The 23,690-nt window shown below is 36.4% G+C and overlaps 1 protein-coding gene across 5 annotated transcripts in view; it reads right to left on the reverse strand.

The window, feature by feature from the left end:
• LRMDA (leucine rich melanocyte differentiation associated) overlaps positions 1-23,690 on the reverse strand; it is a 712,994-nt gene that overhangs the window by 309,545 nt on the left and 379,759 nt on the right. Inside the window, exon 2 of one of the 5 annotated variants that reach the window (XM_067000861.1) lies at positions 19,908-20,026. The exons of the other annotated variants lie outside the window; for them this stretch is intronic. Within the exon in view, the coding sequence (XP_066856962.1) occupies positions 19,908-19,939 (32 nt within the window). The 5' untranslated portion in view covers positions 19,940-20,026. The remainder of the gene's footprint in view (positions 1-19,907; positions 20,027-23,690) is intronic. 5 annotated transcript variants of the gene reach the window in all.

Raw genomic sequence — 23,690 nt, forward strand, 5'->3', positions numbered from 1 at the left:
ACAGCATATAACTGTCATTTATTCTTTCTTTCTGCTACCTACCCTGCACTTTTTCTCCCTTATTTCCTCTATCCCCTTTGCATAGTATCTTACTCCATACAACAAACCAATAATTTTACCAACAGCCCTCCAGAATCAAAATAACCTTCTAAATAAAACCCAACTGAATGCAGGCTGTTTCTGACAGAAATGTTTTGGCTGTACAACTATACCACTAACATTCACTCCCAGTGGAGAAACATCTTTTACCATCAGAAGTGTTCACGGTGCAATTTCATTTGCTTTTGCAAGCTGTTTCCACCAAATATTGAAAATTTGTCAATATGTCTATAGCAAAAACAAACAAGCAAACAACAAAACTTTCTAGCACAAACAAGACTTAATTGCCAGTGCTAGTCCTTTTGGTCACGTATTTGCTAAATCGGAAATGAGTTTCCAGCTGATACTGTTCCCCTCTGTATCCACAACCTCTGTTCTGACCTTACGCAGCACCAGCCAGCACTACCAAAAAAAAAAAAAAAAAGAAAAGCTAACAAACAAAAAACACTCAAACACAACACCAAAGGCCACCCATACAGTATTTTACTGTATATGGGCGGTTTTATACTCTGGTAATTATCACGATTCTCATGGTGAGTAGCATATACACACAGGACCATTTTTGCTTTCCTTTCTCACTATTTAGCCACATGAACAGCCGTGGCTCACTTTCTGAACCTTACCAGACATTCAGACTTGAATCTGTGACTGCAAATGCTGAAGAAGTCAACAACAGAAAAATCAGTCCTGACTTTTAAAGCAGCAAGATTAGGCCAACGATCTATTTCTTTGTTAAAGATGCTAAGGGCACGAACACACCCTTTTGTGTGCATGTAACACAGTACTTGGCCAGGCAGAACTGTTCTTCTCTAAAGCTAGACGAGACAGACAGAAAGACAAAAAAAGAGGCAGACTGCAGAAAGATCTGCTTGATAAAGGAAAGCTAGAAAACTCATCATACAGAATAACATCATTCTTATGCATGCTTGCTAGTTTGCTTGTTTTTACTATTTTCCTTTGATGATGAAAAATAAATAAAGAAACACAAAATCCTCTACTTTAAGTATTCAGATTACCACCCCCTTGATGTCACTTATGTAGCCTGTGTCATATTTTAAGCAGAAATGATTATATGCAAGATGGATGTCGAGTTTTCAGTATAAATTTTATCCAACTGCAAAAGGAAAGTAACTCATTATCAAGCAGCTCAGTAAGGCTCCCACTAGTGAAGAAAATAAAGTTTTACGACAAGAGGGTCTCTCCTGTCTCTCCCTGTGAGTGAGAAAGTGAGTGCAAGAATAAGACAGAAAGGGAAGGCTCAGGAGTGCTGTGTGAATTATAGACTGCCTCTCAAGATTCACAGCTCTTCATGGTAGGAGGTTAATATTCTCACATGTCATTAGGTCTGCTGGCTCTACTGATGGCTCATTGAATCAGGCAGCAAATTATTTCCTCATGCTGCAGAGGACACCACACTTCAAAGGGAAGGAGCCAGGGTCAAGACGGCTCTCCAGTTCGATTAATGAGTTGGGATCAGCAAAGGTTGCCTGTAGGTAAGAATGTGACTGAAGCTTTTGACAAAGCTGACTTTTTGAACAGGACTTGACCCAGGCCCCTTACTCTCCTCCCCACCAAATTTTATTTCCAACATTTGCCTCTGACTGACCTGCTCAGGCCTGTTGGGATAGTTTTGACCTCCTCAGACTTTGTTACCAGACACAGGAGCTGTCTGCCTATGTTTGATGAGTCTCTCCCTAAAGGCCACACCAGGATCATCAGAATACTTTGGAGCTGGACAGCAAAATAAAATGAAGTAGATTGATATATATATATTTTTTTTATTTTTGCAATAAATTTGTTGAGAAGAGGGAAAAAGGAAAAGAATAAAATATTTCAGATTTCAACATTAATATTTCTAAAAACTATCTGCAGATAACACAAAAATTGTTACAAGCAAATATATGTTCCAGCTTACATAGATTTGCTAAGAATATTCCTAGCAAACAATGCGTTACGAAGAATATTCCTCTAAAAAGTTTTTATTTTTATTTTCATGGTGGCAAGAGATAACAGAATTAAAACTCAACAGACACAATATTCACCTTCTTCTAAAAGCTCAAAGGTATCCTTAGGCTGATGTCTCTGAAATGCTTAAATGCATATTTAAATTAACAAAGCACTGAAGTGAGATTCATTGCATTACTTTTATACATACATATATATACAATCAACTTAAATTGCATTTTCTCAAACAAAAATGAGTAATTGAATCAACATGTAAACCACTGTTAATAAGCTTCCAAAAATGACATCACTTCTGATTACTGCAAGAAGTGTTTGTTGTTGTTCTTGTTGTTTAGTTTTTTATCAATTACACCAACAAAATTGTTCACACAAGCTTCTGAATATTTAAAAATTTTCTTATTTTTTCAGGCTCAAAAGAAATTTATATGCTAAATTTGCAGCGTATTTTAAAAGTTTAAGGTAAATTATCAGTCAAAAAATGTTCATGGATGGCAAAAAAAATCTCTGTTCAAGATTTGCAGGCGTAAGTTTTATGTTAGGACAGCTGTCTGTATTGGAAAGCCACACTTCTAGTTTTGAAATTAGAGTACTTTTATTTTAAAATGTACCAAGCAAACAACAGTTCTGATAAACCTCAAAATACAAAGCTGTGAGATTAGTGCCTTAAAAAGATCAAATCACTTAGGCATCTAATAACAGTTTAGGAAATTTAACTTTCAGTGTATATTTAAAAATCTTTTAGTGATCTCAGAGTGTAAGGCAAATTTTCATCTTTAATCTTCTATGTTTCTTTTTGCATTCAAAGCATTATTTGTAATGGATTTCCTTATTGTAACTAGCACTTAAGCCCCAAAAGGGAGTAAACAGATTATTGGATCCATAAAACTTAGGATAAAAGCATAGAATATATGTATATAACTGAATCGAGTAAGAGTAACTAGAATCCTTTCAAGGAGACTACCTAACTGCTAAACAGTACGTCTCCCATATGGATGTGCTTTAATTCTAAAATGCAAGTATACACAAGAAATAGAGACAGCCTTTTCTTTCCCTGATGTCTGTGCAATCTCTAATGAATTGTATACTATGCAAGTGGAAGCTTGCAACACCAGAAAAGCCCTAAGAGGGGAAACACTTCTTCATGGGCTTGTTTAAACAAAATAACTTCGTTACAGGGTCTGTCATCTGTGTTAACGTTATATCCTGTTTCATCTTTTTTTTCTAGAAAGCTAGCAGCATACCAGAGATCATTTGTGAAATGTATATATGTCTTATATAATAGTTAGCAGGAAGTTTGAATCCCATACAGAAGAACAAGTCCAGCTGCAGTAGCATGAATCTAGCCATTTTGACACCCTCGGGAAGAAAGAGAAAATAGCTGCGTTTGGGGGAAGGAGGAGCCACTCAGTAGATACAAAGCAGAAATAGAATCACCATCAGTTTCCAAGCATCATCACCAAAGCTTCTGGTTTTAACTCCAAGGATGGCAAGAAGGGATAGCTAGAGACAGCACTAAATCGGATGGTGACAGAACTGAGAAGATGCACTGCTGAGACACCTGGATCTGAAGCAGAATCTCCCAAAAGCCATTTCAGGAATCCTAGAGAAGATGGATTCAGCAATTCCAAAGGTGCTAAGTATATTCATGGGTCAAGTTTTGTATTTGTTCTTGTTTCTACTCCTAAAACTAAAAGTTTATGGTTATGTCTTACTAAATGTAAGTTTGTTTTGCTTTCAGGCATATCTGGTGTTTGAGGAGAAGGTAGTACCAATTAACAGGGTGCAGTGTTTCTAGAGAGGCAGCAAATCTAAATAAAGACAATAAGAACAAGGAGTCCTGTACCAAACTCAAGATGAATTAGAAGGCCCAGCTGCAACGAGTACTGTTTTATACCAGCTTGGATACAGTCCATCTGGGGAACTGTCGAGGCAATTATGGAGTTTTGGAAGGAACTTGTAAACTCATAAATCACCCTTGCAAAGAGCAGAAAGCAAGGAAACACCCCATGACTTTTGGGAATCATTACCACACACTGGACTCAATCAAACAGCATTGCATGATTACTGCCCAGGACTGTTTGTACAATTTTTTTAGTGTGTACAATTGGACCTTATGGTAATCCTGTAAAGATTTATATATATAAGTTCAAATTCAGAGATAAGCATGTGCTTATAACCTTCCCTGATCTTAATTTCTGATAATGCTTCAATATAGTCTGTTCATTAATTCTCTCTAGTCAATGTTGGTTTTTGTTTGTTTTTGTTTTTACACTTCAATTAAACAATTCCTGCAATATGCACTAACATTGTTTACATAACTTTTTACATAAATAAACAGCAAAACCATGGTCAAAACAAAGAATGTTCTTAGTTTACTTTTAATGTTCATTTTATTTTTATTTTAGTTATTTTTCCCATTGCTCATATTATGCAAAATAATGAGTGATATCAACACATTACCTCAGGAATGGAAGCAAATATTAAATAGTTAAATGCATTTGTTCAAAAGAACATGCTAGAATTCAACCTCTGAAAAGACAGATTGTCACTCTTGAAAATGTGAGCAAATAAAATTTCCTAGAAATGGACAGGGTGGACATTTCTTTCAATTCATAGGTCATTAAAAAAATGGAAGACACACCTCAGAAAATTCTGGATAGTGTCCTGTTGTCAGAGTAATGGCGCTGCATTGCTACACAGCAAGTATATTTAAAATCGAACCATATAAAAAATAGGCAGGAAAAAGTAGAAGGTGATAATCTTACAGCCCAAGAGGACAGACTAGAGAATCTAACGTTGGGGTCGGTTTATTAGTGGTGCCTCCTCTCCCCTCCCCATCACTAAATTAGTAAAATTGCATGAAATCTGATTAGGAATGTCCAGTCCAGTATAAATCCCACCTTTAAAAGATACAAAACCATGTATTTGATAGACTATGGATGAAGGAGGGGATGATGAGCAAATAACAAAATACACTTCGAGTTGTCATGGTGCCTGTACTTATTCAAATATGCTTCACACCTGAGAGCAATACAAAAAGTCCTACAATCACCTTACAGAGCAAGGGAACCACGCTAAAGACTCCCGAAGCAGCAGAAAATCCTGTAGCACCTTGTGTCCTCCTGAGCAGCTTCTCAGGGATGCTTACGCTGGTCAGTGATGGAGTGCCCTGACAGGAAAGAGTCACACTGAAAAAAGAAGCTAGTGTTAATGTTCTATGCTGCCCTGGAAAGAGGCTTGGGATGGAGTTTTTTCCATGTCTAACAAAGAGATACAAGCTTCTCCACAGCATACTTGAAGACAACATACACTACAGGTTAGGAAAAGGGAAGCAAAAGGAAGACAACACTGAACTTTGAAATCTTCTTTCTTTCATGTCTTACCATCATACCAACACATACAGAGCCAGCTGAGGAACCAGAAGAGGTCATTCTAAGTAGCATTATTTTAGAATCAACCATATTTTCTATCATGTCAGAATAAAAACAAAGACCATAAGAAATGGAGATTGAATGCTGAATTACAGGTAGAATAAACTAATGGCTGAGAATGTGCTATTATATGCACTATCAAGCAATTCTTTAATTTTATACGCACTTAAGTTAACATATTTTGAACATAAAACTCAATATAAAACTCAAAGTCTGTAGATCAAAGCTGTTTTTTTCAAGCTTTAGTTGCTGAGTAAACACTGAGTTAAAAATTTAAAGATGTAACCAAGAAGAGAGGCCTGATTATTTAAGCTGCCACGGCCTCCAGATTTTCAGTCTTATTATCTGTAAAAAGAAACACACAAGTGATTGCAACTTACTGTGCTTGAATCCTCAGAGGGTGAGTAATACAACCTTTAATAAAATTCAAATTAATAAGAAACCCAAACCCTACCTCTTCAAAGAGTACAGATAGCACTTGACTGAGTTGAATCATAAACCCGATGCCACTTCAAAATGCACCTGCCTTCCCCTCAGTGAAATGGTTGGCCTTGCTGTGTGGAAGTGCTGGAGATTCCTAAACATCAATTCATCCATTTGAAGTCTACACTGCAGTCATCAACATAACTTCAAACTATGCCATATGCTCACTCTTTGCCCATAGAGGAATCTGATGACAATTAGATTTCTGAGGTGCACATAATTTGCTCAAGCCACAAAAATAAAGATGCAATTTACCTCACGCATGCTAATGTGAACACAGCCAGTAGCATGTTGAAAGAAAATACACAAGTCAAGTATCACAGCACACACGCGTATGAACTCGTCCTTACTGACGCAATTAGTTTAAATAAATAAAAAAAAAATTAAAAAATAAAAAAAAATTAAGGCAGCAAGTCCCAGTCCTCACATTACCGTACCTCCAAGCACGGTCACAGGGACCATGAGTCGCCAGTGCCTCTCCGTTTCCAGAGACCACATCAAAGCACTTTTGCTGCCTCATGGCCTTTTACACAGCAACTTCAGCCACTTAGGAAAAAATGGCTAAATAAAGGCCTGGACTTAAAACATTGAAAGAAATAAATTGACAAGATTTTGTCTCAAAACCTTGTCTTGTCCTTACTGAAGGCTAAAATAAACGTAATTTTTGTTAAAATTAAAGCAAAAATTAAATCATCTTATTATGTAATTGGAACTAGGCCTCCGGCGCTAGCAGTAAAGAAGGGATTAAGGCCTGCACCACCTGGGTTGTCATTCTCATGGGCCCCATTACCACCCCCTTATTCGTTTTTATAGCCAACAGATTAAAATGCGAGCGCCGCAATCTTTGATCTTTCACTTGCTGACACAAATCCTTTCAAGCCTCCAACGTTTTCTGCTGAGGTAATTAGTACTAATTAAAAGGTTTCCAACAGCCTTTGCTCTACTTTTTCCCTCCAAAGAAATTGCTTTTACAAGTGCCTTCCATCTTTGAAATGTATGCATCGTTCACTTTCTTCTTTATCTGACTCTCAGAGATCAAGTAGATTAGTGACTCCATTATTCCCCAAGACAAAGCCAAACAACAGGTTTTTACTATCTCCCTGACCTGTTGAGGTGCAGGGTTTATATTCAGAAACAAGTGCCTATGCTTGTATTAAAAGACAGTCCAATTATGCATTAACAGATACAATGTGGGGTTTCTACATTTAAGAATGGGCATCATTTAAAGATGTAGTGTTTTCTCAGAAGAGAAAGAGGCAACCATTCACTAATCCAACTGACAAGTTGTAGAACTAATAAGAGGTCTTGCTTTGTTTTCTTTTTGTATATTTGTGTATCAGGTAAGATGCAAACAATTTCTTTCTCTTCTTTCCCACTCCTTCCACCCTTTCCTCCCCTTTCTTCCCCAATTTTAATTTTTGATTCACATTTGCTAGTTTAAAAATATAGTTTAGGTAGTACCTCCTTGAAAGATTTTCAAAGGAGAGAAAGTCCTGTCTGAAGTAGATTTTGTTACTATAATTAAATAATGTGCCCTGTTACAAGCACACTGATGGCTGGAAAAATAATTACTGAGATGAAAACACTGTTTTATAGTATGTCTGAAGTACTAATGAAAGTCCAAGATTAAAAAATCTAAAAGCTGCAGCAAAAAGGAACAATGCTTTGCATTGAGAAAGGGCTATGTTTTGAATTTACAGGTTTTCAAATGATCGTTCAATCGACATGAGCACTATATGGATCATTTTTCTTTATGAAAACCTGGAAGCTTTATGCCTGCTGTGATAAAAATAAATTACACTTCATGCAGCAAAAGTGCTATTCAAAAAAGAGGACAGTTCTCAAGCTCTTAAAGTTCTCACTTCCTATTGAAAATGACAGCAGCTCTCTCTCATGCTGTAGTATCTCTGGCACAATAGATCAGAAATCATACACAGAGCCACAAGAGGCTATCTAACTTATCATTATATGCACAGGGGTCTATTCTCCTCTCGTGATGCAAGCACAAGGCTCCTGCTGGCACTAATGGGAGCTACACGTGCGTATCAAGGACAGAAACAAAGCGACAGTGCACCAACTTTCCTAACCTTAAGTTAGAAAAGTTTTTAAATAGCCAGAAAGGAAAGTCAATAAATTGTCTCCTGTTCGTGCCAGCTCTTCTACTTCACTTTCACAATTTTTCTACTACAGTAGTAATTTCTTTTTGTGTAACTTTCCTCAAGAGGATCTAAAATCACTACAATCTCATCAGTTCAGCTTGTGTTATTATGCCCCTGTGAAGTCAGTTTTATCTGACATATCTTGCCCAAGGTCATATGGAAATTATATGACAGGGCCAGGAATTGCACACATTGGTATCCTGGTAGTTCCCTGTTTCAACCAGCAGGCCATACTCCTCCTCTATGCATGCACTACATCCAATAGTAGTCTTAGAAGCTGGAGCTAGGATAATCCTTACAGCCATGGAAATGCTGAAAAAAAGGTCCTTTACCTTTTTTGAAAGACCTGAGTCTTTCAAATAATTTGTTATACATTCAAAATACTGTATGAAGCAAGCAAAATCAAAACAGTCTGTGAATCATCTAATGTAGTGGTTCCAGTCTCCTCACCTTCTTAGCACATAGTCACCATTACCATAAAACATGAGGCCATCCCTGCAGAACCAACATGAGTTAAGAGAATACCATACCTTAGTTTTAGGCACACACAAGCGAAGCAGATCATGTGGAGCCCTCAGCCAAATCTGGACAGATGTCAGAGCCAGACAAACATATTCACAGTCTCCTCCATCAGAGATGTCTTTAGAAGCAGTATAGCTATTTTTACGATTAACATAATGTATGTTAATACAGGTTTTCATGTCTATTAAATGTTAAATTATTAAATTCCAATTAAATTACAAATTCTGAAATTTGTAAGGAATTGGAATTTGGACCATAGCATGGAGGAAATTGGATTTAATGAAAACAAGGTGAATATATAAGTATGTATGTATCTTTCCATATGCCAGAACAACATTTTACATCACTACTGAGAAGGTGATAATAATGTAATCTGATGGAAGCAACCTCCCATATACTCGCCTAGTACTAAAATAGCTAGTGATTTTAAGGCTAGGTTAACATTACCAAAAGACTTTTGAGAGAGTCTTTGGGTCTCTCATCTTATGTAATCAGAATTTATGAGGAAAGAGATTTCACCTGAAAAACAGAAAAATTCTGAGAAAAGAAGATGACAGAGAAGAAGGCTATATAGAAGGGGGGTGCCTGAGATTAAAACTATAGCAAATTATCTATCACTTCAACAGGACCACTCTCATGGACAAATTTGGATGAGTAACACCACAATGTACAAAATAATTACTCTGCCTTTAAAATTATAAGCTGCAAAATTACTGCCACTTCTTTAATTTGAGCTTTTCATGTTTATTCTTGGTTTTGCACATACAAACTGCTTTCATGTTCACCAGAGATACCTTTTTCTCAATAGCTGTAATTCTCTCAAGAGCAAAAAATTAGAGATGCAACTTTAGGGAAAAGAAAATCCATAATCATGAAGCTCACAATAAAATGACATGCTTGCAGCACAGTAGGCAATGTTAACATACATATTATAGCAAAAAAAGGAAAATGAGTGTCGTGTTTAATGCTTCAGAGACTCTGGAAATGAAGCTATCTCAATATTTACTAAATAGATCAAAAAAAGTAAAATGACAACATCTGATAGACTTCTTGATGAGAAAAAGTTGTTTGGCTACTTTACAAGCTTGTTAGGTAACTGGGGATTGGTTTAAATTCCAATGGTATCAGATCAATAAAGAAAAGGGACAAAAAGTCACTGTCTTACGTAGGTATTCAGTTGAGACTCTTTCCAGACTGTAAACAGTTGCTGTAGCCTTAAGGTTTCATCTGTCGTCTACTATGGGATGCAAGGACCATTAGCAGCTAGCCTTTTAACATATAAGGAGAGGAAGGGAAGAAAAGCCCTCCCACAAGAGATATCAGATGAATTTTCGGAACTCATAAAAATCTTTAGTATTGACTGAGGTGGGAGTGTGATGAGGGAATACATTACATATACTGCATCCTAAGTCTTCTACCTGCTTCTTCCCCACCCCAAAGGGTAAAAAAAAATAAAATAAAATACATTAATAACCTTCAAATCTGCCCTGACATCTCAGTACAGTGTGCATGTGATGAAAAACCAGTAAAGAAACATTTCAATTTGAAGTTTCCAAGGGGTAATTATAAACAAGAGGGAGAGAAAAATATTTTTGAAATTATGAAAAATACCTTGACAGTGACTCCCTTAGACTCACATTTAGCCCTTGAAAAATATTCTGCCAAAGGGTGCATTTTGACAGGGAAAAGATGAAGAGTGGAGAGAAGAGGCAGCAGTCTGTCATAATTGATGACACTGCAATGCAAGTTGAAGTCAAGACTGAATATTTACAAAACTCATTCAGGGTGAGACTTTTAAAAGGGGGAAAAAAAGCTAACAAGCAAACAAGGATGGACCCAACCTTTTGAAAACACAGTGGGACTACACCAACCAAGATTAATTCAATACAGTCAATACAAACATATCACATATGCAAAATAATTCAAGGGACTTTTTCATAATTCAGTATTGTATGAGCTTTAATACAAACCAAAAATGCTGGAAGATGGGGGGGGGGGGGGGGGGGAGTGGGGGGAGGGATCTGTAATCTGTAGGGCCTTATTTGGAGATACATTATTTTAACCCATTGAAGAATGACACAGCTGAGCTGAGTGACTTCAGTTACAACAGGACTCCAATGCTAGAATTTTTGACCCCAAATTATTGGTTTAAGCCAAGCTCAGGCCATCAGTTTGCAATTTTACAGTGTCATAATAATTAAGCCAATCTGAGTATAGATCGCTACATTCTTAAATTCCCATTCTTTGCTTTTACTATGAGACCTCACCCCTTCCCTTCTGTGGCACACTGACTCACATGAAATGCTATGGTTACACCATTCAGGGATAAGATCTAGTCAAAATTGGCCTGAAAGGAAAGGCAAGAAGGAGAACTGCAGCAAGCTAAACTGATCTGCCTACTTTGTTACTAAAGACTATTTGATGGACAAAGTGACTGTGTATTTTGCAGTCTCAGTCCAGCTGCAAGTGGGGAGGTTCTTGAAGCAAATTCATCTGGTACTTTTGCTATCAAATTCAAAGCAAAAGACAGATTCAAAATGAACTTGGAGACTAAACTTGTCTAATTATTAACAGTGATGTGTCCAAGGTCAGGGCAGAGGTTCACCAGTAAAGCAAAGCAATTCTGTTCCCTGCTCCATAGAGATCGTGGAGCTCATCTTCAGAAGTTGTCAGTCTGGCACTTTTCAACAACACTGAATTCAACTTCATTTAAACAAATACAACTAACCCTACTCCCAAAGTGTGATGCATGTGTCTTAATACTAGCGATAAAAGTTGGGCACAGATGTATGCAAGGCAACAAACCATCTAAATGTGAGTTGACCTAGCACTTATAAAATTGATAGGAATTACAAAGACTACAGGAGTAAACAGGGTTCGAACTAGTAATAGATAGACATCAATTATGATGCCATATTTATTACTTGGAGTGTTAAAAGTTCACAATTTGGGAATGTAGTTAGTCTCCATACTTGCCATGTGTTCTAACTACAGGACAAATTTGTAGCCCCATATATTTATATACAATGAGCCTTTTTTTTTTTTTAATAAATAAAAAACTGTTTAATGTATGTTTCATATCACTAAAGAAACTTGTCAAAAAATAGTATCTTTCTTTTCAACAATTGTTAGGTCTAAATTGCCTGAGAAAAAAAAATCTCTCCATGTTCCTCATATTCATTATTTGCACAAAGAAAAGGCATGTATAAACATATAACAATAAAGCATACAAGTGAGCATGAGATATGTGCCTTTTAGTCCTGAAGCTGTAGAGGCGGTTTTGGTAAGGCTGCTCTCAAGAAAACCCAGTCACCCAAACTTTAACACACTGTATGTTTCTAATTTTCCCATTAATCCAGCCTCATCCAAAATACTTAAAGTTTAGAGCTAACAGAGCCCTGGCAAAACATCCATCCAGGCCATCAGATTGTGTAGCTCCCGTATAACATAACTTCAGAAGTACACAAGAAGCAGTTATCCCTGCATTATAGCTGCCATTTCACTAAAAATAAACCTAAATAAATTCAAATATTGCTTCTTCTCCCAATAGGAAAAGCAAAGCAAAGAGGTAATATATTTGCCCTGCAAAAAGGTAATATATTTTTAGGTTTTCCAACCACTTCTAAACGAGGAAAGGAGATAAGAAATTAGCCTTACGCTGTAAGGTTATATTCCAAGTATAGCAGGAAGAACAATGCAAATAAATTGGATTTTTTTTTTGTCTATTAAAAGGAACAAGAACAGAATCTATTAAAGTAGCTAGGAAGCTAAAAGAGGTATAATTTCTGTAGTGTTTCATTTAACTTTTGTTTGCAGACCTCTAGATTACCATGATTCTTCCCCAATATTTCAAAATGGAATATATGTAAAAATACATAGGTATGTTTCTGTTTTTTCAATGCTACAGATGCTTTGCATTGGTACTTTAATGGTCACACTGTCTAATAAACTGAGTGGATTGTATGAAACAATTATTTTCTTACTGATGTTGGAATCTCAGATTTATTGTTGCTCTAAATTTCACATATATCCAAGACTGCATTTGTATTATTTAAGAAGAATAAAAAGGAAGTGAAATTTCAGTTGTTGATGTATATTGGCGGTTTTAAAAATGACAGACTACGTGCATTATTTTAGAAGATTTCAAGTAATGAGAGGCATTTTTAATTTAAAGAATGAGCACAAATGAAACTTGACTAATAAGAATATACAGAAGTGCCAAATCCGTAAAATAAATGCCACAGCTGATACTAAGATATGCACAGATTATATAACAAGAATTTTTGCACACACTTTTCACACAAATTCATTATGACAGACATATAACAAGAAGATATTGCAAAAGCAAGTTATTCATATAAAAATATCGTGGTAACATTATTGAGCTTGAAATAGAAGCTAGTAAGATTTTTAGCCCATGAATGGAGTTACACTCAGAATGAAACAAGTACGACTGCACAAGAGATTTGCTTTTAAGGTGCATGCACTACCATAAACCTGCTCTAGATCCCAAGTAATGGGCATTCTATAAAACCTCAGTTATTTGAATTTTGCTGTCAATTGCTTTCAATTTTAAAAGGATTTTCTTTAATCCATTATTCTTGAACAAAGTAATGATTTTTTTATTTATTTATTTATTTAGAATTGTAACACCTTACCATTGCCACGTTAGGTAAGAAAGTGTTGGGTGTTCTTCCAGATGCAGTTTATTTGTATTCTACAACTAAATCAAAGAGTATTCAGGGTGCCTCCCACATCTTACACTCTGCTTACTACTTGCAGACAGAATGTCCTTAGTGAATCACCAAGTGGAGTCGGCACCATCTAGCAGATCGCAAAAGAAACACTCATGGATTATACTTTCGTATTATCCTCGAAAATATTAGAAGAATAGTAGTAAAGCATATTTATTCAGTGTTTTAAGACAGCTTCAAATGATCTGATGCAATAGACATTTTCTTCTGAAAAATAAAAAAGGATGAGATAATGCATTTCAAGGTCAATTGAAACAAGGGTGGAAAGGAAAAAAAGGTGTTTAAACCACAGCAGATTTAACAGCTTAACCAATAAAGCTACTCTAGCCTTCAGTCAAATGGGAATCAAAACAATGATTTCAAACTATTTTATTCAATCTACAGGCAGGATTACTAGGTGATAAAGCTTTTTCCTTCTTTTCTTTACTAAAGAAGCAAACGTTTCTCCTATTTTTGAGGATTTCTTTCAGTAAATTATGCACACTTTTCAGGACTACAGCCACAAGGACACAGACTTTCTTTAAAGTTTGTAGGTGTATGTCCTTGCATTTATTACCACAGGGCAAAAGTACTTACACGTATGCTCTCTGGAAACCTGAAATTGCAAGGAAATTTGATATTACTCTATTTACTAAAACTAATTTTCAAACCTCCAGTAAGACCCCCCCCCAAGTATCTAAACAGCACTTCTTTTTTCCTTCCTCAAATGAAGCCATTTGCTAACATAAGCAGAACAAAGGTTGATGACCCAAAATACAATAAATTACTGCATTCAGATTCTTTATGATCATTGAGGGTTTTCCTTAATAATCTAAAAAGTACCTATGAGGAATTTAAATCATCACGTTTATTCAAAGTTTTTCTTCTCTCTGCTCCTGCCTTCTCACCCTCTCCATGTATATGTCGACTTGCTGAAGTTTATAAATCCTTCAAAATAATATTTCAGCTTTTCATAGCAATTAACATATCAAATATCAGTGTACAAGGGGACTGTACAAAGCAATTCCATAGTAAATTAGTCTGAAAATTGCCTTAATTGTTACGCTAGAAGATGTCCTCTACGTTTTGTCTCGGGAGAAAAGATCTTTCTGTCTAAATGCCATTATGTGTCATCCTAGCTGAGCCTCCTGCCTAGCGGGGACATTGAAGTTGTACAGCAGGAGCCGCTTCTCAGGCTTTAAGAACTACAGTAAATCTTCAAACAATTTATCCAAACAAAGGCCAGTGTGTGGAGAGAAAAATACACGGGAAGCAGATGAATAAGCAACATCAATTATGGGGGGGGTTGACCTTTCTGCCCCACACCATGGCACAGATTTCACACCAAATCGCAGCAGATTGAAGTTGACATGCCTGGAGTGAAAACACTGGTCCTCACAATGTTGCCACTCTACATTCACAGAGCTGTAGTAGCGAGAGGAGGGAGAAAATGAAGAGAAGGGGAGGGGTGCGTGAATGAAAAATCACGCATAATGGACCTGGGTTTATTTTACAGAGAACAAAATGGCTCAATTTGAGCACTTAGGCTGTCGAAATTGGCTAGTGTGAGATACGAGAGGTTCATCCAAGGGGACACTTGAATCAGGTGACTTCAGTAATATGACCTAGGAGAAAGGATGGGGAGAATAAAGGCAGTTCTTAAAAACTTGTTAATGTTGTTAAAGAGCACACCATTTCACATGTTATATACATATATACGTATATAATTTTCTGTACACGGTTACAGCAGCTGAGATTTGCCTCCAGGCAAAACAGAAGTGACCGGCCTAAAACTATTTTTACAGTAGCAAAAAAAATACTCTCATGCAGCATTATTTTGCCACAACACAAATGCAATTTAACAATAACAAATCTGCCTACAGTTATCATAGCTACATTTGGAAAGATTCACTCCCTACCCCAGGAAGAAATTGCCTTTACAGCCAAGGAAAAGCCAGACTGACTAATGTATACTTCAAACTACCTCAATTAAAATTCAGGTTTTGGCCTTTAGAACAGTCTATTTAAAGATTTCTTTTTCTAGATTGTCCGTAGACAGATGATTATTAAATATTTATAAGTCTTTGAAAAGGATTGAGTGCTTTTGCTTTGTTTATTGTGCAAAGCTCCCCCTCCCTCTTCTTTCCCCCACTCCTTCTTTGAGGGATCTATGAGTGATCATTTTATTTGAATACTTCATCAGTTGGTTAGTGCAAAGACAGATCAGTCAACCCTATGCAGGCCATTTCACATCAGTGGAATCTGTTAACATGGCTGCAATAATAGCCCAAGGTTTAATATGGAGTCAGATCAACAGCTTTTGTCTCATTCCGGAACGTTTCAATATACAATCTGCTACTATTTCATATTGATGGAACTAAACACCAGTTCTGGTTCAAACTGGAAAAGATTAAAAATAGATGAGCTTACAATAACATTTACATTGATACTAATCTCGGTTACTGTTGTTATAAAAATTCAGTATCAATTTACCAGTAAATTTTACTGCTTAACTCGGAAGTAAATGTTTAAGGATTAATATTTGTGATGTCAGACCTTGGAAAAGTAAACATTTGCTTATTGATGGTGATAGCACTCTGAATTGGATTTTTCCGTTTTCATCGCTGTCAATAAAGCTACCACCTTTTTCCCAAGTATCACATATCTAACACACTTTTGCAAAGTCCTCATATCTTAGATGTCCATTCAATTTGGATGAAAAAGAACTGTGAAGGAAAAGTCACAGCACATGTAAATATGCCACTGTGCTTTCTCAAAAATCTGCAAATAATTTCAGAGTCTGCCAATGAAATCTCATAACATGACCACACATTTTAGATTCTCTCCTGCTACTAGGAAAAACCACCTTTGCCCTTTATAGGTAAGTTATCTGCAAATAACTATCCTAAATACACCCTTCTATTTTAAAAGTAATGTATCACATATTACAACAAAGGGACTAATTGCAAATGTTAGCACACCTTATAACTTCACAGTCAGGATCAATGTTACTAGAGAGTTGAGAGCCATTTTCATAAACTTTAGAAGCCTGTCAGGCTGGCAATACAAATTTAATGATTTCTAAATACAGCAATATTATAAATTATTTGATTAGGCCCTATCTATCCCCATCTATCCCCAAGAGCTATCCCCATCTTGAGAATTGCTGTTCACCTGTGAAAGCATAATGAGCAAGAATACCTTTCTGCTGAGACTGACCAAGAGCTCTCACAATAGCTGTCAGAGGGCATCTAGAAAGCACTGTAACTAGAATTTACAATGGTGGCAGCTACAGGGTAGACAAATTGCAAACTCTGAGTGGATGAAGTTCAGTACAGTGTTCTGATCGCTAATGCCCTGGTTTTCTTTAAGCAAACATTGCCCTTGCATATTTTTAATTACTTTTTCTAATTACTCTTTTTTTGATTTTTTTTTTTTTTGAGAAAATTATTTGATGGAGAGCTTTTGGTCTGGTTTATGTCTGTTGCTGAAACTATACTGCCTCTTTGCCTTTGAGCACAGCTAGATAAGAGTCTGACTACCCTACCTGTCATGAATCTTGAAAAGGAGGACTCCAAGAAATTCTGTTATTCCCCCTCTAATTCACAACAGGTCGGTATCACTTTTGCTCCTTCCCTATCAATTCCACATATTGTGCCAGCAGGTCTGCTGGTTGGCTGATATATTTAAACCACCTGGTTCTTTGATGCTCTGCCACAGTGACAAGCATCTCAAAACACATTGTAGCTCTCCAGCCCTCCCAAGCACAGTGAACCAAGGAGCTTCACCCTCAAATTGTAACTTATCGGCTACAGTCAGCAGGTCAACCTTTCACAATTCCAACGTAAACGGGACAAGACTAATCATCAGGAAAGACAAATTAAGGCAGACACCCTGTGCAAGATCAATCCTTGTTAGTCAGCCATCCAGCCGGAGGCACATTTGACAGGAGCTCTGAGGAATCCTGAGCTCTGGAAAAAGCGCTGAGGAGGGCTCATTGCCAAAAATGGACCTTGAAAAGAACCTAGAAAGGAAAACCTGAGCATTACTTAGTACTCTTGGGTACCCTGTTGTCTAAACTACCTCCCACAGAAGCATAATATTTTCAGTTTAAAACTATTATAATCACAAGGTCTGTCATGTCTGTAAAAAAAAATGGAAACCCAAACCAACCTGCTCAGCTGAAAGACGAAAGTGAAAACTCTCAAAAGATGAAGGCAGCTTCCGCAATCATATGGAACTGCTTGGACCTTTTGCCTCTGCTATTGTTCCTTTTTTTTTTTTTGATTAGATTGAAATCAAAGAGCTGGGGGTTAAGGAGAGACTTTTTTTGTTGCATGCTGAGCTTGGGTCATTTTCCACATTACACATGCAGGCATCCTAGAAGGGAGATTGCTTAGAAAACAAACAAACATGAAAGGGTTGTGCATATCCTGTCTGAACTAATCCTCTCTGCATCAGTCCTACAAGTAATATGGTCCCAAGTCTACAGCATACTAGTATATTCACACAGGTATCAATACATACACAGACAATACACATATACAAGTACATATTCACTTGTGAAGTTATATATTAGTATGTTCTACACAGAGAACAGACATAGAACAGACATAGGTTCAGTAAAACAGATTCTCCAAGCTACATCTATAGTCCATTATTTTAAAAGTTGCCAGTCATTTGACAGGACTAATACTTATGCAAGGCATAGTAGTAGAAACTGTCTTCATTTCTAAGATTTCACACATTCCCTAATTAATTCAAGGGGACTTACAGTTTTAGATAACATTCTTCCTTTTATCACTTGCCATCTAGCAGTTGGTATAATGTCAACACTTACATCTTTTTTTCCAACTGAAATCATTTTTAAAACATTTTTATCCTAAAATGTTCACCTCGATTTTTCAAAAATTATCTTAAAGATAAGAGATTTCTTTCCATTTCAGTCCCACAACAACGAGAATGTCAGCACAGCTTTTTTGACAGACAAATTATTGAATCAAAGAAAGAATATGCCATTAAGCCCACAGGTTACGAAGTGTCAGGAATGGTTTAAAGAGATATCCCATTTATCTTCAAAACATGCACGGAATGTCACTAATGTGTGTTTATCATGTATAATCAGACAAAGAAAATATCGAAATAAAGTACTCCTGCATACAATAGAAGTCTCCTTCCATCTCTCAAGATATCAGTGCTATTCAAATAGAATAATAATGATGAAACCTCCTTTCTTGAAAATGGAAATCAAGTGAAATGTAGATAGAAATGATTTTTTTTGTAGTTGATGTACATTTCTAAAGTGCATTAACAGGAAATCCAGAACTTTTTAGGTCAATTATATTGTCAGTATTGTCAATGCCACTGAAATGAATACCTAAGCAGTGCATATTCTTGCTGGAACAGGGTTAGAGAAGAAATCCTGTATTCAATTACTTGAAGGAAAGCAACTGCAGGCACACACTTAAAGGTTTGCTTTGTTCCCAACTTATTTTTGTTTTTAATCAATCAAAAGGCATCCAAGAAACATATAATTATATATGTTTTAAAAATCCACACTCTACAATGTTTTCCTTTTTAATTTTTGTTTTCCATTTGGCATCTATTTCTTAAAGCCTATTTCTGGTAGCCAAGTGCATCACAAAACACTAAGTCAATGCTTTCATAATCAATTTTCCAAGACATGATGTGACAGGTTCTCAGAGTTAACTAACATATAGGCTTAGTATGAGAATAGTAGGCAAAGGTTTTTTAAACATCTGAAAGGTATCGGAAATCAAAATGGTGATGACATATTGATGGGATAGGAGTTTTTGCCAGGTGAGCTGAATAAATGTATCAGCTGAACCCTTTGGAACATGTAATTACTCATCCAAACAAAAATTTTAAAAAAAAGTATTCCTGTAGATTTGCGAACTACAGTTCCAGCAGCAGACAAAATGTGTACCTGCTCTTCTGCCCATTCCAGTACTATTTATGTGAACAAATTTCTTTTATCTTACGCACAGTTTTAAGGGGGTCATATAGATGGCAAAGTGTTCTCTGTGAGACGGTGAAAAAAATAAGGAGTAGGTTATGTAGAACACCACAGAGTAAAGCAAAAATTGCTGACCAAAACCAAAACAAAACAAAACCAACAAGTGACATCTTCCACATACAGGAGATTTCCAACTAGTCTCATAATTAACCGAAAAAGCAAGAGGCCTCTAAACAGACCTACGATACCTTTTGTGACACCCTCACAGCAGTATCTTTTGTATTTCAGTGAATGGCTACAACCCCCTCTGTCCATTTATCTCAGACACAGCTCAGTGTCTTCACCCACTGACCAACTGTACCTGCCTCAACAGGGCTCTCTCTCAAGTCAGGATCTACATTCTTTCTACTGCAGTGCTGATAAGAAGCACACCCGTTATCTGCAAGGCAGTGCTTCCACACCCTCTTGACAAATGCCCTATATCCAGCTTATCATCCTGCCATGCAATTACATATACATGCATGTCCCAATCACTTACAACATCCTGAGGTCCAGCATCTTCACTGTCATGCACAAATCTTGCTCAAAGGACAGAAAACCCTGAAGCAGAAAGGATGTTCCCCAGAAGATAAAGAGGAGATGCAGAAGGAGGGAAGCCTGTCCAAGAGAGCAACAATAGAAAGAGCAAATAAGCAATCAAAGCTTCTGCAAATAACTGGAAAAAATAACAGTAAGAGAGACAGCAACAGATAAAGACAAAGCAAAGGCGTAGAAGGGAAGGGACCACCACAAAGTCCCATTAAGCTGTGTTTCACACTCTCCGCTGGGCCTTTCTCCTTGAATAAGGCACCAGCCACAGCTTGATGCCTCAAGAGGTTGTAATGCTGCACTTCAGCAAGAGTTGTGTGATTTTATCAGCTGCCTTCATCCTGTACAACCAGTTCACCTAGCTATTCAGGCACATTTTGTAATGGTATTCAATCTCTGTTATTTGTACCACTAAGTAAGAACTTATTTATTTATTAAGTTACAGAGTTAAATCTTTTCGGTGTGTGCCTTCTCTTTTCCAGTCTGCAGCTCCTCTCAAGAACTGGATGGAAAAAACAGCCAAAAGGAAGAAAGGAGCAAGCACGTAAAAGTTTAAGTGTGTTCAGGAGAAACTCAGCAGTAATATAGAGGTTGACTGTTTCTAAACAGTGCATTTTAAACAGTTCTTAATTTCACCTTGGTTTATTCAGATATGCTACTGACAATTCTTTTGGTCAAAACTGGTCAAATTGCTCCTTTAAAACACTCAAAAATTACCCTGTTTTCCCAAGACTTAAGAGATTGGATAATATTCCTCTGAGGACCATATGAAAAGCAATTACAGTAAAGAAAAAAAAATCCACTTAATGTATCTGTGTGTGTTTCTAGGACATTTATACTCTGTACATGCACAAACATGCTAGTAATACATGTTGAGATTTTTTTATTATTATTATTTATTAAAAGCTATAAACAATTCTTTATACCCAGAGAATTGTTTTTGGAGAATATACATGGAAATATATACATTCTTTTTTAATAACAAAAGTAATGTTTTTCATGTATTCTAAACTACAGTATATTTCTATTTTTTTAATTGCATTCACTTGCAATATACAAAACCTAATTCTTTACTAATAACAAAACCTAAATATTTTCCAATATAGTAATCATTGTGACCATAAATACACATACTGTGGCTTGCAAGCCTAAGTTCAAAATACCCAGAAAATTAGTGCCTATAGCACTGTTGTTTCTGAGGTTCTAATATGTTTAGGTCAGGTTTTAATATGTTGATCTTTGCAAAAATAACACAGAGCTTCACTAAATGTCTTTACTGAGCCATGAATCTGTACATATAAGGTGGGGAAAACAGAGGCACAGGTTGCGTCTTAATGGGACAATTCTATCAACTTGCCTGAGTCAGATTCTTTAAAAAAAAGAAAAATCAGAATCTTATCTTTCTATGTTTCCTTTGCCCAGAAATTCAGTTTGAGATGGCAGAAGGTCTTTGGACATGCATACTGATATGCATCAATGCAGGCCAGAACATTTACCCAAGGAATAACTAGCACCGAAAATTTAAAATATGTTATTGCACCAAAATCTACAATATTAACGTTATTTCCATTGTGGACCTCTCTTTACTTACTAATCCCCACTTTCGCAACAGAAATTCCCTGTTGTAAAAAAAATGGTTTATTTTGTCACTGAGGAGTTTGAAAAACTCCTGTAAATAAACTCAGTTGAAGTCATTCTCTATATCTGACAGTACATAGGACTGAAGGATTTGCCAAACATTAAGCATTCACTCACTCTACAAATCAATTCCTACAAGATGAAGCTACATTAAGTTCACAAACAGAACTTTGGCCAAATATTTCATTACAAATTTCCCAACTGCCATTTGCACCAAAATCTCATGATTTAAGTTTAGAACTGGAAGCAATCTTCCCAAAAGCCGCTGATTCACTCCACATTTTCCTATGGAAAGATTACTGACAACTAAGCCACTCTGTGGTCCCTTGCAGTATACTAGAGGATGTGATGCTTCCAATATTGCATGATAAACTCGTACTATAGGATGTTCTGCTATACTCACTGCCTTCAGTATTCTGAAAATACAAGATTTAGATGATAGATTTAGATCTCCTGGATAGAGGCAGGTTAAAAGATACACACACACGCATATATACACACACATACGGATTAAAAAAATGAAATACAATAGAAAAGTAAATAAAAACTAAATCAAAAGAGCAGTATAAGACAGCATTCAACTCTTTGCTTCTTGAAAATTTAAATGAATACTCCTTGAGAGCAAACTACAAAATGCTAACCTTGAAGTGCTGAGTGGCAGAAAGAATTATGGGTTATTGTACTGTCAAAATGCCAGACAGCTGTATGTTGAGTTACTGTGTTATTTAGACAATCAGAAACTTGGAAGCTAATGTGACATATTTTTTTCAGTGTGAAAGCTCCTGACATGCGTCATGATAATTTCTAAAGGGACAAAGTGTTATATAAAAAACATAGTGCCTTTATGAAACTGCCTCACAGGTACAACACCATTGCAAGTAGAATTCATGTTAAATAATATAGATAAATAGGATATATTCAGGACATGACTGAAATTGCTATTACATGGTTTGTTTGTTCATTTGTTCTATAAATTTTATTCTTGTCATATTTGGAGGTACTGATATAGAGAGAGAGAGACGAGAATTAGCTAGCCATTTCCTTTATATCATTACTCAGAAATGTTTCTAATTTTATCCCCAAAAGAGTAAACCTGTCGTTAAATATTTCCTGAAGAGAAAATGTGCCACACCACCTACTTTGAAAATGCCCAAAATCACTGCCATTGTGAACCAATGTGGCTCAGAAGGCTCCAAACACTTTCATGATCCATTCCTTCCATTCAGAAGACTCAGTATTCTCTGTATCTAAAATTAACTCAGGCTTCATCACAGGAATAGTAAATGCTGATATTCCATTATGAGGTTAGGTTGGCTTAATAATAATGGGTGAAAACTGCACTAGGATTGTCACTCACAGGTCATCGTTCCCCATGCTGTCTTGAGCAACACTAAGGAAATGCTTCAAAATAGACTAGGCAGAAGTTAGGTTTTCATTTCAACTTGAATTTGGTTCTAACTCTGAAACAAGTTTCTTCACCATTTCCAAACACCCTTGTGTCAAACAAATGATTTCTTTATTGTTCATATAATCTTGCCAATACTGAGGTTTGTTGGTTTTTTTTCTGTTTCTTGACACCAATGACACCCCATACCAGACTGCATAATCTAGTCACCTTTCAAATGAAAGTATAATTAATTTATCCAACTGCAAATGTAACCACACACACACTTTTTAACTGCTATTATAAAGGCAAAGCTCTGTACATACCTTTTCTAGACAACTGAATTATTTTCATCATCTTTTCTTATTTGTGCTTATTCTAACATAAAGCTATCATAATATTTCCTTGCTGCATTCATGAGTTTTTCCACATCTTGTGCCATTTATTATCACTGTTGTGTGAACTCTTTCCTGTTCTGTAATATCTCTTTCAAAAAGAAGAGGTTGTACTTTATAACATGGCCAAACGTGAAGTTATTCTTGTAGAAGCACAGAACACAACTGGACACACAGCCATGTGGAGTCCTTCCAAGCCTCTGAAAAGACCTCAGTGTAATGATGGCTAATCAACTCTTCCTGAGTTACACAACACAACACTGTGGTCAGAAGGGATTACCGGATGACTGAATGGGTATTTACAGGAATATTAAGA

This window comes from Anser cygnoides, chromosome 7, assembly GCF_040182565.1.
Source record: "Anser cygnoides isolate HZ-2024a breed goose chromosome 7, Taihu_goose_T2T_genome, whole genome shotgun sequence".
In the NCBI taxonomy this organism is placed as follows: Eukaryota; Metazoa; Chordata; class Aves; order Anseriformes; family Anatidae; genus Anser; species Anser cygnoides.